Source organism: Lampris incognitus, chromosome 8, assembly GCF_029633865.1.
Source record: "Lampris incognitus isolate fLamInc1 chromosome 8, fLamInc1.hap2, whole genome shotgun sequence".
Lineage (NCBI taxonomy): Eukaryota > Metazoa > Chordata > Actinopteri > Lampriformes > Lampridae > Lampris > Lampris incognitus.
Genome location: NC_079218.1, coordinates 29,694,618 through 29,708,659, shown reverse-complemented (window position 1 = coordinate 29,708,659; position 14,042 = coordinate 29,694,618). Strand labels below are relative to the sequence as shown.

The 14,042-nt window shown below is 39.6% G+C and overlaps 1 protein-coding gene across 1 annotated transcript in view; it reads right to left on the bottom strand.

Annotated features, from left to right (window-relative positions):
- Positions 1 to 440: 440 nt before the first annotated feature.
- The window catches only part of rb1 (retinoblastoma 1), a 57,128-nt gene continuing 43,526 nt past the window's right edge, over positions 441 to 14,042 (bottom strand). The window contains exons 20-27 of the mRNA XM_056284186.1: positions 13,326 to 13,471; positions 12,623 to 12,727; positions 12,221 to 12,334; positions 11,975 to 12,123; positions 11,838 to 11,868; positions 11,546 to 11,688; positions 10,984 to 11,030; positions 441 to 1,793 (exon numbers count right to left, since the gene is read on the bottom strand). Coding sequence (XP_056140161.1) covers positions 1,729 to 1,793; positions 10,984 to 11,030; positions 11,546 to 11,688; positions 11,838 to 11,868; positions 11,975 to 12,123; positions 12,221 to 12,334; positions 12,623 to 12,727; positions 13,326 to 13,471 — 800 coding nt within the window. The 3' untranslated portion in view covers positions 441 to 1,728. The remainder of the gene's footprint in view (positions 1,794 to 10,983; positions 11,031 to 11,545; positions 11,689 to 11,837; positions 11,869 to 11,974; positions 12,124 to 12,220; positions 12,335 to 12,622; positions 12,728 to 13,325; positions 13,472 to 14,042) is intronic.

The following is a 14,042-nucleotide window of genomic DNA, read 5'->3' as shown; positions in this document are numbered from 1 at the left end:
AGGTGAGCTTCCCCTCTTCACCGTGAAGCACTTTGGGTGTCTAGATAAAGCACTATATAAATGTAATCCATTATTATTACCAGTGTCTCATTACCGTACATGTGCACTGCCCCTCTCAACTCCAATGTAATTCATAACCAAGCTCTAAGTTTATTTAAAGGACAGGGTGTGTTTTTTTTTAACCCAGACTTCATTAATACTCAACTTCCCATTTTTGAAATCTAGCTTAGACTGTGTCAAAGTTCAGCATGTAGATTAAGCAAAGAGGTAAATTTCTAAATACTTAAAAGATGACGGATTGTTTTGTCTGTAAGATACTATAAATGACAATTTCAAGAGGTCTGGGTTAAAAAAAAAAATCCACGTTCTTTAAGCGCTTCCATCACTGACACAAACTATTATATGCCATACAAAAAACAGGACAACAGTATTTTCCTCAAAAATGTTTACTACATCCTTATAACTACTTCAATAAAGTAAAATTTCATTGACAAACATTAAAAAAAAAAGCTAGCAAATATGCACATTTAAAACAATATTCCACCTTGGTACTAGTGTGACTGTTATCCATTAACTAGCGACATTAGTCGTTTGCTAACAGTCAAGACCCTCACACAGTCTCAATAGACAGTTGCAAATAGACCAAGATCATTTCTTTTAAAAAAAAAAGAAAAAAAAAGAAAGAAAGATCAAGAGCAGGAAAGATATTATTTCCACTGAATCACCTGGGGAGGTGTACACATTTGAAATACAATTTTAGACACCTGTAATTAAAACAAAAAAATATATATATTATAAACTATTAACAATTTACCAAAGTGAAATATTGTTTTAACCGTGACCAAACCCTTTCAAACAGCATAAAGTGTGTTCTGGAAAACAGTTTGGTGTTTTGTTTTTTTCTTCTTCTTTTTAGGTGATACTTCACTCAAGTGTAACATTTTCACTTTTTGGAAAATGTTCCTCCACAAGGAAGTCAGCCAACAACATTGGCTGCTTATGAGACCCGTTGTCTTAAGTTTTGAAACACCAGTCTGTAATAACACTTCCAATATAAATAGAAACAGCAAAGCGTAACAAGATCCTTTCAGCTGCTATACAATCAGATCGACATCCATTTACAAATCAAGAAATTGAGAGGTGAGAAAAAGCCAAAATGTTGACAGACAGCCGATCCAACATCAAGAGGCCGACTGCTCCCAAACCCTGCTGTCTTTAAGTAAAAATATTATTCCTGAGTAAAATATCACTTGACAGAAAATTAATACAAAGAATAGTTACATCTTGATCTCTCTTGGGTCCTGATAGTTATTTTGGTGTGCATGATTACAATTCAAAAATTCTCTGAATGTTGCATCATGATTGAAACATTCGAATTAAGAATTATTTCACTGTCAAAAAGAGGTGGGTCAGCAGTTTAAAAATCCTGATGGGGCTGACTCAGCCCCGCTACCTTACACTAAAAAAAAGAATCATCCAAAAAAGAAAAAGAAAAAGAATAGCCTGGTAAAGTTAAAGCGATGATTTCTTATAACATCCACAAACAACTGTCCCTCATAAAACATTTGCCAAACATAATCTCTCATAGATGAAATTCAATGATGAACGAAATACCTCACTCAGCTAAAACACTCAGTTAAGCAATAACAGAAAAGGAAATTGAAGGGAAAAAAGGGATCAGATTGTGACAAACAGTGCAGGTCAACTCAGCAGGCTTTTTTTCCAAGGTTACTCCTTCCTTAACTCAGCATCCTCCTTCATCTTCTGCTCCTGCATGCGGCTCCTAGTGGAACCTGTATGAGAATTCAGAAACATGATTATGTTAGGCATTCACACATCTGCAAAGTATTGGCAATATCACAGAGAGTCGATGATCGATCAAAGAAGGTATATCATATACTTCCGGTTGCGGTTACCAGCTGCGTTTTTTTTTTGGTTTGAGGCTCTGCCTACTTTTTAAATTTTAATCACTAGACCTAGCAGAATCACACCACACTGTGCCACCTTCATAGACAATATATTCAGAAACATTAAAGAAAGTCAACACTGAGAGCGGGCTTTTTATAAATGACATCAGTGACTATCTACCAGTTTTTACAGTCTATGACTATAAAACAAAATTCCCATCAACAAAGTTCCCAACAACATTAAATATATAAGAGTAAGAACAGAGGAATCCCTGAAGGCTTTCAAAAATGAATTACTAACACATAACTGGAATATAGTATACAAAGAAAAAGACACTGATAAAGCTTACGATTCATTCCTAAACATATTTCAATCCTTATGACAAAAACTGCCCAATAGAACAATTCAACAATAAACAGAAATATGAAGATAGTCCATGGATCACAAAGGAACTACGCAACACTTGTCATAAGAATATAAGCTCTATAAAGAATTCATAAAGCACAGAACCATTGAAGCAGAAATAAAATACAAAAAATATAAAAAGCTAACTAACATTATGAGGATATGCAAGAAGGAATACTATAATACAGAGAGCGCAATAAAAACAATGTTACTCGAAAAGAAAACGTTTTACTAAACACCTTTTTTATTGGCGACTGCCATGTTCACCATAACAGACTGTGCATAAAAACACTTCCTTTCCCGCACCTTCACAATAAAATTTCCCCTTATTCCCAATACATAATAACATGTATACTTTCACACAGGCCGTTATTTGGCCTTCTGGATATACTGCAACCAATTAACAAGTCATAACATGTGACTCAAAGAGAGATTTTGTTCTTAACCAAGTTTCCATTGTCCTTCATTGAGTGCCTTAAGTAACTGGAGAGCTGAAGCCCCCTTTGTGGTAAGACAGTCTGCAAGTGGTTCTTTTGTGTTGTACCAAAGGACTCACTCAACCTTTTGAGTTTGGATAAGTTCTTTGATGCTGCTTACTTCCAGACGGAGTCTTTTCTCAGTGACTGACTTTGTTGACTTCAGTGCATCAGCCAGTGAATGACTGTCTGTGACACAGGTTATTGGTGCAGCATGTTCAGCATCACCAGTAGTCAGTTCAGAGAAGAGTGTAGCCAGAAAGGTGGCATTATCAATTCCACCCGACATTGCCAATGTTTCACCTGCAAGTGTGCTGCGCACAATCCTCTTGACTCCCTTTGACTGCCACGAAAGGGATGAAAACTTTCCATTTTCCCCCATTAAGACAATAAGGTGTCCTCCTTCAGTGCCCCTGCCAGAAAGATTTCCAAATGAGGCATCACTGAACACAATCATCTTCAAGGCACTATCTCTGCCAAGGTGTTGAAAATTCAAGACTACCTTCTTGGACTTTAAGTTTACACACTATTCTGTTTGTTTCATGAATCATCGGCACAGTTGCATTTTTCATGCCTGATGCCAAGTTGCTGGCATCAAACATTACATCTGGCCTACTTTGTCTTGCAACCCAGAGAATTTGGCCTATCTTGGACCTGAGTTGATCGTTTTCTTTCTCACAGAGAGGTGAGTCTTGTTCCACAGCTCGTGAAGGATCAATATGTATGGGTTGCATATGCTGTAGTTTTCCTGGTGTATTTGCACTTTTACGTCAACAGTCACAAAGTCTATTCACACATAACAGAAGTTTTCAGGTTCCTCATGTCCAACCTGGAATGCAGATCTGAGCTGAGGTATTACTTTTGTGGAGAAACTTTGTGTGCCCCCCCCATATGAAGCCATCCATATGGCAGGCAAGAACCCCAGTTACAGTACAGTCCTGAGCTTGCCAATAGAAAACAGCTGGATCAACTTGAGACATTTTTCCTCCTGCTGTCAGTACTATTTCCTTTACTCTGTTATACCAGTACAGGGATGCATCTGCCAGACCATACACACACTTTTTGAGCTTCCATAATGAGCTTACAATCAGCCTCCGGAGGGGGCCTTATGTAAATGCCACGTGATAATTTCATTCCCTGTAGAAATGCAGATTTTGTATCCACAGAATGAAGTGTCCACCGTCTTTGACAAATTACTGCCACAAGTAGCCGAAGAGACTGTAGCACATGTGGGAGAGTCCTTTTGCAGCTCTGACACTTCTAGCTCATCAAAACCTCTAGCCACAAGCTGTGCTTTTGGTACTGGCCCAATGAGTGTCTCTTTGAGGGTGCACACCCATCTGGTAGAAATGCACTTCTGTCCCTCATCCCTAACTTCCTCAAACAAACTGTTATCACTCCAGCTCTTTATCTCCTGTTTTGCTAAGTCAGGTGATACATCTTTTGTTACAAATACATCCTCACATACATCTATGGTGTTAGTGTCAGTAACATTTGTTTCAACCTGGAGGTTCTCTATGCTTGAGATGTCAGCTGAGTCTTTAGTGCCTGCAACATCAGTGGGCTCAATATGCAGCAAGTTGTACCAGTTTCTGTATTTACCCTTGGCTTTGCCTGCATGCCCTAAGACTTTCGCTGTGTGTAAAATACCTCTGTCTTTATCTCTGTGTTTCACAATTTGTCTTGTTTTTAGACTGACATCTGTTCCCTGCTGTGGACCACTATGTGTCAATATATTGTCATTTGTGAGATGTTCTGTTTCATCCTGCATCCTTAGTGTTCATTCCTGTTGGCTCCATTTGTCTCAACCCTTGTTGCACCTCCGTTACAGTGTCTTCTGTGCCTTCTATGTTACAGTTAGCAATCTCCTGTCCTTGCTCAAGGTCTGTGTCATTTTCGGTATCATCCTTTGTGACACATTGATCCACATTCTCTATATTCACTTTTCTCAACCTGAGACAATGTACCCTGATGGAGGTTCCTCCATGTCTGACAAACACCACTGCACCACCCTGACCGATGACAACACCTGGTTCTTTCCACTCTGGGCAATCTACTCTCTTGTAGAGTACACTTTGTCTCCAGTTGCATATTTCTCATCTGTATGACGTATTTGTTTTTGCAGTGCTCTCCATATTCTTTCTGAACATTCTGCTTCTGTAAAAGCCCTTCTCGATGCATGTAAAACAGAGATGTGTTTTGCTACCCATTCACTTTTTGTTGTACCCTCTAAAGCTGGGGGCTTATTGATTAGCACAGAGGGCAGCTTGGGATTCTGTCCCAAAAACCAACTGATGAGGACTGTAGCCATGGACATTTTGCATGGTGTTCTTTGTCATAAGCACCCAGTCATTGCCATGTTCCAGTCACAACCATTACTTGTCTTCACTTTCATTATGATCTCAGTAAGTGTTTGGTTGTGTCTCTCTCGAAGTCCATTGCTCCATGGGCTGTAGGCAGCCATTGTCTTTATTTCTATGTTGAAGTTTTCTGCCATATCTCTCACCTCATCATTGTTTAACTCTCATCCATTGTCATCGAACAGTTTCTGAGGTGGACCATGCACACTTATCCAGGCATAGACAAAGTGTTTCACTATTTCAGAAGATTTCTTTGTGGTTAGAATGCTGCCAGCACTTAACTGTGTGAAGTGATCAATAATGTGGAGATACCACACGCCTGGTTCAAGTTTATGCAGATCTACAGCCACCATCTCATTGTATTGAGAAGCTAGTGGTAAGCCAACAGCAGGCTTTGGCGTAGTTTTGCTGTAACTTTGACATGTTTCACAGTTACTCACAGTTTTCTGTGGGATGATGTTACATTCAGCATCTTTACTGCCAGAACTCTTTAGAAGCCTCTGTAGTCTGTCAGCAGAAGCATGACCAAATTGTTTATGAAGCTTCAATAAGATTTTCTGTTTTGTTGCCGAGTTCATTTCTTCTGAGATTGTCAGTATTTCATCCTCACTCTGGCTTTTTTCATGCTCGTTTTTTTCTTTTAGAGTGTCATCTTCTGCAGTTGCCAAGACCAGGTCATTCCATTGAATGTTCTTATTTTTGTTGTCCATAATGTTCACACAGTAATGACCAGAGCTGGTAAAGTCAAGTTTTACAGGTTTGTTGAACATCACCGCCCTGTCATTTTCCATATCCAGTAGTGTCCCTGCCCTTTTTATGGAGGCTTTGCTCAAAAGCAGTGGGATGTTAGCTGGGCCAATATCAGTTTCAATATGACACTTAAATCTGTCCAGTTTTTGCAGGAATTTTCAACTTTTTAGTGGAATAGACCACTTTTCCAACTCCAAACTTCAAGGGTTTACAACTGGGTGTTTCTGTTTTCCTCAAGTCATTCAACTCGTTCTGGCTTAATCCAGTGATGTACACTCACCGGCCACTTTATTAGGCACACCTGTCCAACTGCTCGTTAACGCAAATTTCTAATCAGCCAATCACATGGCAGCAACTCAATGCATTTAGGCATGTAGACATGGTCAGGATGATCTGCTGCAGTTCAAACCGAGCATCAGAATGGGGAAGAAAGGTGATTTAAGTGACTTTGAACGTGGCATGGTTGTTGGTGCCAGACGGGCTGGTCTGAGTATTTCAGAAACTGCTGATCTACTGGGATTTTCACGCACAACCATCTCTAGGGTTTACAGAGAATGGTCCGAAAAAGAGAAAATATCCAGTGAGCGGGAGTTCTGTGGGTGAAAATGCCTTGTTGATGCCAGAGGTCAGAGGAGAATGGCCAGACTGGTTCGAGCTGATAGAAAGGCAACAGTAACTCAAATAACCACTCATTACAACCGAGGTATGCAGAAGAGCATCTCTGAACGCACAACACGTCGAACCTTGAGGCAGATGGGCTACAGCAGCAGAAGACCACACTGGGTGCCACTCCTGTCAGCTAAGAACAGGAAACTGAGGCTACAATTTGCACAGGCTCACCAAAATTGGACAATAGAAGATTGGAAAAACGTTGCCTGGTATGATGAGTCTCGATTTCTGCTGCGACATTCGGGTGGTAGGGTCAGAATTTGGCGTCAACAACATGAAAGCATGGATCCATCCTGCCTTGTATCAACGGTTCAGGCTGATGGTGGTGGTGTAATGGTGTGGGGGATATTTTCTTGGCACACTTTGGGCCCCTTAGTACCAATTGAGCATCGTGTCAACGCCACAGCCTACCTGAGTATTGTTGCTGACCATGTCCATCCCTTTATGACCACAGTGTTCCCATCTTCTGATGGCTACTTCCAGCAGGATAACGCGCCATGTCATAAAGCTCGAATCATCTCAGACTGGTTTCTTGAACATGACAATGAGTTCACTGTACTCAAATGGCCTCCACAGTCACCAGATCTCAATCCAATAGAGCACCTTTGGGATGTGGTGGACCGGGAGATTCGCATCATGGATGTGCAGCCGACAAATCTGCAGCAACTGCGTGATGCTATCATGTCAATATGGACCAAACTCTCTGAGGAATGTTTCCAGTACCTTGTTGAATCTATGCCACGAAGGATTAAGGCAGTTCTGAAGGCAAAAGGGGGTCCAACCCGGTACTAGCAAGGTGTACCTAATAAAGTGACCAGTGAGTGTAGCTATCAAGCCACTCCTGTCCACACACAGTCCCTGTGTATGCGGTGTCGATAATCGCTGAACCAAAACACTGTCATAAAGATTTCTGCCTCAGCTGGTGACTCCTTAGTGTATAGAGTGATGTTGCACTCCCCTACCCCCTCTGTGTTACGATCTTCAGTCAGCTTGACTTGCTCACCTTTATGTGGACAGCCTTTGGCCCAGTGAAAAGTGGACTGACAAACAGCGCACTCTGATCTGCGACCATATCTGTCCAGCAGGTTCGTGCCAGGTAATGGTGTCTTGTGTTAATCTTTTTGAGACCATGATTTGCCCCTCTTGTTGTTTCTGCTCCGTCATATATGCAGTTTCTTGTTTAATTCCCATGCTGGAAGCAGATGCTTCTCCTCCAAATATCCTCATCAAAGCAGACTTCACTGATGCAAAAGTCAGATCAGTACATGTTTTGAGAGCTAACGGTCGGTCTTTCATGTCCAAACATGTGGCATCCAGCAGTTTGAATGCCAACACTGCATTGGGAAGCTCCATCTTGTACTTATGCATGCGTGAGTACTGTTCTGTCTTTTTCTTCTCTGAGAAACAGATTGTCAAGTTTCACAAGTAAAGGGTTCATACCAGTGTCTTTGTTCAAGTCATCTACCGGTATATCCATTGCCGTTTCTCTTGCTCTACCTGACAGTGCCAAAACTACAGCATGCAGTTGTTTATCTTTCTCGAGGTCTGTAACTCTGGTCCAAATTGTGACTTCATTCTTCCAGCTTTCGTATGGCTTCCCTTTGTCAAAGCTTGGTGGGACTCTGTAGCTACCCATCCTCTGCTACCAATGTTACTCGAAAAGAAGACAACGTTTTACTCGACAACTTCTTTATTGGCGACCACCATGTTCACCACAACACACCATGTGCACAAAACAACACACTTCCTTTCCTGCACCTTCACAATAAAAGTTACCCCTTACTCCCAATACATGATAACATGTATACTTTCACACAGGCCATTATTTGGCCTTCTGGATATACTGCAACCATTACACAATATTAGTACCTGTAACTTAACAAACAACACCAAAGGTATATGGAATGTGTTGAATAGTATTATTAGAAATGGATCTAGAAGCCCATGCTGCCCTCAGTACTTTACAGCTAATGATAAGACTATAAATAACATGGAAGACATGGTCAATGGCTTCAACAGATTCTTTGTAAATGTGAACCCAAAACTGGCAGGAAAAATCAATGACACAAACAATCACGGCAGGGAATGATAGTGATTATGGGGACAGAAATCCAAGTTCCATTTTTCTTAGAGTGATAGAAGAGAAGGAAATCGTGGACACTGTAAACAAATGCAAGAACAAAAAAAATCTACTGACTGGAATGATATTGATATGACAATAGTTAAGAAAGTAATTGAAGGTATTGCAAAACCACTAATCCTCATCTATAACATGTCCTTTCAATCTGGTAAAGTTCCAAGCAAAATGAAGATCGCAAAAGTCATACCCTTATATAAAACCGGAGATAGACACCAATTTACAAACTACAGACCAATTTCATTATTGTCACAATTCTCCAAAATACTAGAAAAACTAGTTGCTTTTATGACTAGACAAATTCATTGAGAAGCACAATCTGTTGACTGAAAGCCAGTACGGGTTTCAACCAAACACATTGACATCTCTGGCGCTCATTGAATTAACACTTTTTAGAAATAACTAACTGCATAGACCAAAAAATTTTGCTGTGGGAATATTTATAGACCTAAAGAAGCCTTTGACTCTGTTGATCACAATAGATTAATAGACAAATTGGAAATTCATGCTGAACCAGAGGGGTGGTTCAGAATTGGCTAAGAAACTATTTAAGTAACAGGCAGCAGTTTGTAAAGATATGCGAACATAAATCGTCATGCATGGATACGACTTGTGGTGTACCCCAGGGGTCGGTTTTAAGTCTAAAGCTGTTCATTCTGTACTTAAATGATATATGCAAGATATCAAAAATATTGAAATTTATTCTATTTGCAGATGACATGAATATATTTTGTTCTGGTGAGAATTTACAGCAGCTTTTGGAGGTGACCACAATAGAAATGGAAAATCTAAAACGGTAGTTTGACAAAAACAAATTATACTTAAATCTGGACCAAAACAAAATGTATGCTGTTTGGAAATGATAAAATAAACTAGGAAAAGTTTATGAAAATAAATTCCTTGGTGTGATACTAGACCACAAAATCTGCTTGGAAACCTCACATAACATATGTGCGAGCAAAGCTGGCAAGGAGCACTGCAATCATGACAAAAGCAAGTCACATTCTGGATCATAAATCATTGCACACACTGTATTGTTCATTAATTTTACCATATCTGATCTACTGTGTGGTGGTATGGGGTAACGCCTACAAAACCAACCTACAACCATTATGTATACGACAAAAAAGAGCCATGAAGATATAGTTAATAATGTAGGATATCTTGAACACACCAACAAGATATTTTTAAAGTCAAGTGCCTTGAAGTTCAGGGATTTCATAGAATTTAACACAGCACAAATAATTTTCAAAGCAAGAAACACTCTACAACCGAGTAATATAAAAAAAAAATATTATCAGATAGAGAAGGGGAATATAATTTGAGAGGGAAATTAAACTTCAAGAAATTATGTGTTCGTACAACTTTGAAGAGCATGGGCATTTCAATCTGTGGGGTAAAATTGTGGAAGTTTGAGCATGGAACTCAAAAAGTACAAACATTACATAGTTCAAGAAGAAGTACAAAGGAATAATTAGCAAGAGATATAGGGATGACGAAGAGCTGTGTTAACTGTTTAAGTTTTATTTATCACTAAACATTTATTACATTTTTTTTATTTTTCTTTCTATGACACCGAGTGGATATTTGGGTTGTACGTAGCATTGAGATCTGTTAATTCTTGGTATGTGACATTAGGATGTTTTTATTTTCCTTTCTTGCATGTGTTTTTGATGTGTTTTTTTCGTTATTTTTTCTCTCATTGTTCACAGTAGTTGAGTTTGTATTGTGTACCACAACTTGTATTGAATTTGAACTATACAGTACAGTGAGAATTGAGTTTGAAATGCATAGTAGCTGAATTAACTTAAGAGTAGGTGAGAAGGGGTAGGAAAAATAAGTGTATACTTCCTCCTACTCCTTTTCCAACATGTAACAAATAATCTGATGCATATGGAGATTTGTTCACTGAGTTTGATGTGTGGATTTGCTGATCACTTCAGATTATTGGCAATGACTTATCTGTATGTTATATCCAGCTTATTTACATGTTCAAAATAAATCATCATTCATTCATATATGATTTTCACCACAATTCATTCTACAATCCACTCAATAAATCTAAAAATGCGAAAGGAAGACTTTCTAATCCATTTATTTTCCATCTGGTTTTACTGTTGTTCCCCTGTATTAAGCTCAAAATATTTTATTTCAGGATGGTAAAATAGCTCCTCTGGGATCAAACACAGGAGACACTCTTGACAGGAAACGATGCTAACCACCGAACCACCTTGAAGAAATACAAAAGCAGTCCTCCATATGAACAATGTTCACTTACTCATCTCTGCAAGCCTCTGTATCAGCGTAGAATCTCCACCAGTTTTACTATAAGTAAATAAAAAGAAAGATGTGTACAGAAGTGAATTGTATTGCTTAGTGAATTATGCTGTACAAACGCATGTAGGATTTATATGATGTGAAAATAATTAAATATATGTACAGCATTTAAATTTCATAATCACTGCCCCAACATTTGCACAAAATACAGAGCCTCCATGTGAACACATGACAGTCAGACAGACAGAACACAGCAGTCAGACAGACAGACAGACAGACAGACAGACAGACAGACAGACAGACAGACAGAACACAGCAGTCAAAATGCAAACTAGCAGTCAAAATACATTTACATTTATCTGTATACATTTTGCTGCTTGTAGTTTGTTTACCATACCTATTCAGAAAAGCTTTTCTTGCACCTTTGGTGTGCAACTCTTGCAACAGAACTAAAACTAAATATCTTGCAGTGTGATAACATGTTACTCCATAAATGGCAATGAAAACCGGATCAAAAACATCTTGTCATGCTGACATATAAATACAACTCTTTATTGACTAACCTGCCATCGGATTCATCTTGACCATCAACATCAAACCTTAACCTCTTTAGAGGCTTGGGATTGGAGCCCAGGTCCAGAGTCCTTTTAAAGGAGCGGTCACTGCTGTTGACCATCTGGTTGATCTTCTGGAACTTATTGGAAGGCTGCAAGTGAAACCAAAATGCAAAATGACACTGTCAGGAAATAATATCTCTGTCTGTGACTGAAACACATGTAAAATGTACTTGTATGCGGCTGCTGAATGTCGATTTTATTTTCAACATGCTTCCAATTAAAGAAAAACAGCACATACCCCAAACGACTCCCCAATAGATACCAACATTCTGTAAAGGCAAAAAGCACGGGTTATAAAAACACTTATTATACTTTTTAAAAGAATTTTAGGTACCTAGGGTCTCAACAATCAGTCCATAATGTGGGACAACTGACCTTGAGCGGGGGGTCATGTTCCCCTGGGACACACGTGGGCTTTTCAGAGGGGAGATGTACACATTATTGCTCCCAGGCACACGTAGAGGGGAACTGGGGAACTTATAGGGGCTGCGTGGGATCTGTGGGATAGGCGACAGGGTAGGGGGCTGGGGGGGAAAAAAGAACATGGAGTGTTTACAGAGTGTGATTTTATTGGCAAGCATTACAATAACAATGCAATCATTCAGTGGTAAAGTGTCTCACCCTGGGAGATGCATACTGTAAGATGTTGCTTTTTAGCTTCTGCATGAACACCTGGTTGTAGAAGACGATGATGGAGTCATACTGGTCCTCAGTGATCAACACACGCTTGAAGGTCTGCAGTGAAACGATGGAGGACAAAATAGTGTGACGTTGTTACCTCACTATTTTCTGTTTTGTCGACCTGTGTTGTAATCTTTGATTCTTTAGAGTTCGATGGGTTTCTGAAATGTTTTATTTCCCTATTTGTTGGTATATGTGTGTTGTATTTTGAATGTTTTTTCTGTAGAATAAAAGAGAAAAAGACTCGGCAGAAAAAGAAAAAAAAACTAATGGGCATGTGCAAGGTGGCAACTACTCAGATGAATGATTTATACAGCAGGCTATTTCAAAAGGCCATCTTACCTCCTGATTGGTGTTGGGCATGTTCTTATATGCTGTGACAATGGTCTTGAAGCGCAGGTCAATATTTTTCACCTTACAAATGGCATACATGGCCGACATCATCAGCTGAAAGAAAAGCAGGAGGTAGTTGAGAGTGGATGGCGAAAGAGAGAGAATGTGTGTGACTCTGTTACACTCAATGTGGAAAAGAGGATGGATGTATAAGAGCTAAATTCACAGCAATATAGATCTTTCCCTGACAAAGCACTGTAACACACTTGGTTATGCATGAATGGGTGCGCGCGCGCACACACACACACACACACACACACACACACACACACAATGTGGAAACTTCTGTCACATGCTGTGTTAATGTCAAATGTTTTATTATCAATAATTCCGTAGTGCCTTAACTGTTCTGTTATCATTTTAAATCTTATTTCTAAATGTTTATTTTAGAGCTTTGGCAATACTGCATCAAACGGTCACGTCTGTGAAACTAAATTAAGAGAGAGTGAGCACGAGCGAAGGAAAGAACAAGCATTTGCGATAGAACAATAAAGAACAAGACAGGCACAGAGAGAATGACAGCAAGACGGGGCGAGAGAGAGAGAGAGAGAGAGAGAGAGAGAGAGAGAGAGAGAGAGAGAGAGAGAGAGAGAGAGAGAGAGAGAGAGAAGCGAGCGCTGGAGTGTATTAGCAGGTTGGGGGTGGAGGGTACCTGGTCAAGGTGGCGGTCTTTCATCAGCTCATACTCGTGTTGTAGAGTGTGCTGAAAAAGCGTCCACATGATTGGCTCCAGTTCAGGATGAGCAGACAACAGGTATGAGCACAGCATCTTCAGCCTCATGTAGGCTAGTCGGTACACTGTGGGTAGTGGACACACCAGAGACAGGTCACACATAACTGCACACAGCACACATAGGCCGAGCACTACTTACATAATATCATCACCTGCATCTGCTGTTAAAGCAATCAAACAGAGGCCCCTGACCATTTACTTACTCAACTTACTGGAGTGGTGACAAAATATCGAAGCAAAGTTCATATCCAAAAAGAACCCCCCCCCCCCCCAAGATCTCAGGACAACTGTTTTTTTTTCTTCTAATTTTGAGGGGAGGGGGTGCCAATTGGAGTAATAACTAAAGCTTATCAGGCACATTTTGGTCAGCATCCAATATTTTCCCTGACTTTCTACAAATGCAGTGCAGTGAGCCTTAACATGCCATACTGTTTTGGTTTTCAGTATACTGTTTTTTCTTTTTTTTAATATCTGACTATTATAACAGAGCTGTAGCTACATGTTGGCATACTGTATTTCAAAAAACATGTAGGCCTACACATCACTGGACAGATTGCTTCAAACCAACTCTCAAAAAGACAATTTATAGTCTTTTTAAAAACAATATAATTTATTTATAGGATTTTCAACACATAC